Source organism: Frankliniella occidentalis, unplaced genomic scaffold (assembly GCF_000697945.3).
Source record: "Frankliniella occidentalis isolate FOCC.00 unplaced genomic scaffold, Focc_3.1 Scaffold366, whole genome shotgun sequence".
Lineage (NCBI taxonomy): Eukaryota > Metazoa > Arthropoda > Insecta > Thysanoptera > Thripidae > Frankliniella > Frankliniella occidentalis.
Genome location: NW_026267489.1, coordinates 50,577 through 52,236, shown reverse-complemented (window position 1 = coordinate 52,236; position 1,660 = coordinate 50,577). Strand labels below are relative to the sequence as shown.

General features: G+C 49.5%; 1 protein-coding gene across 1 annotated transcript in view; it reads left to right on the top strand.

Annotated features, from left to right (window-relative positions):
• The first annotated feature begins 1,269 nt into the window (after positions 1-1,269).
• Positions 1,270-1,660, top strand: part of LOC127751158 (uncharacterized) — a 7,509-nt gene continuing 7,118 nt past the window's right edge. Inside the window, exon 1 of the mRNA XM_052274269.1 lies at positions 1,270-1,330. Within this exon, the coding sequence (XP_052130229.1) occupies positions 1,270-1,330 (61 nt within the window). The remainder of the gene's footprint in view (positions 1,331-1,660) is intronic.

The following is a 1,660-nucleotide window of genomic DNA, read 5'->3' as shown; positions in this document are numbered from 1 at the left end:
AAATAATAATATTGGTTCGCCTTCAATGCAGAATTGTATTTTGTTGCAGACAATTGGAACCCGTGAGCGGAACATCAATATACTCAAGATCTACGACCTCAATTGCTGGGTGCACCTCTTTTTTGGCGCCGCTTTGCAGAGCTCACTCAGGACATGCGGCAAGGTGAGCAAAAAGAATTTGCTCTAATATTGAAGAAAATTGGCGTTGCAGAACCACTTGCGGACATCGCGAGGAAAATGCTAGAATCTCGAATGATAACGATAAATAATTTTCAAGTGCCTCAATGCTGTCTGAAAATTTAAAAGAAACAAAGATGTAGCTAGTTATAACATGCAGAAATTACTGGAAAACCCGCGCGAGAAGATTATTCCTCTTCCGGCTCGAGACCATGTAGAGAAAAATCGTGAATATCTTAATCCGGGAACAGAACTATCTCTCCGCAAGCGCGAGGTACCCGCAGACTATCTCTTGGAAGAGGCCCGAGGACTCACCACTCAGCAAGCGCGGGGATTGCTCTCCAATCTGCTGGCAGCAGTAGGTTTCCCATACATGCTCACTTTAAACATTCACACGTCTGACGGCCTGGTCAAGGGGGCAGTGGGCACACTGGCCTGGATAGAAGTTGGGCGACTAGTGCCTCCTGCTTCTGACCACGCCAACGCCGGACAGATTGCGGTGAGCGGTGCGGAAAGCCTGCGTGCTGTACGAAGATTGTGATTGTGGCTGCGTTTCCCGGGCAGTACGGGAAGGGGTACTTTTGAAATGACTGATAGAAAGTGCCAGAAGTGTGTGAAGTCATGAGAAGGGCCGCTAACACGTGCGAAGTCTCATGGCCAAGGCCGGAAGTCTCACGTCTGTCTCATGTCTGGAGACATGAGACTTCCGGCCTTCAGACATGAGACTTTGCCCCTGTTGCCCCTCCGACCAAGCTCATGTCCATCGTCCGTCTCAGGTCCAGTCGCAGGTTTTCTAGTCTCTGTCCTGTCCAGTATAGCCTCATGTACCCCCAGCCAGGTTTCGTTCAAAGCTATTTCTCGAAGAAAAGGAAACCGTCAAAGTTGAACGGTTTAGGGGCCGGGCCGAGTGCAACGTACCAAGTACCAAGTGTTCGCACCCTGCTGGCCGGGTGGCGCCGGGATGGCCAACCGTATTACAGGAAATGCATTACGGGCACGGACAGAGAAGGGACAAGTGTCATTTCCGTCAGCGAAAGCTTAAAGCATTTGCTGACACATAGCCCTGCATTTCATATAGATGGCCACTTGAGGATGGCGCCAAATGTAAAAGGAGTGTACCAGATACTTACAATGATGCCTGTAGCTTTCCACGGTGAGAAAGAAGTGGTTGTGGCTTCACTGAATAGTAAAAGGGAAGGGGGGCAACATTGTGGGGGCTGTCACGGAGGTGTTTGGCAAGAAGAAGCACATCAGCTGCTTCGCTCACTGTACCCGCATGATTGTTTGGCCTATACCCACATCGTTTGACATAATTACCAAGGAAAAGAGTACTAAGACAGAGTGGGACAAGCAGATTAAGAAGATGGGATTTAGAGACCCGGTAAAAAATTCCAGACGGCCTGATTGGCGATGAAGAGCTGCTTGAGATCAAGTGCCCAACAAGTGGCGTAGACTTCGAATCAGCTGAGGTAGCTGTCAGGGA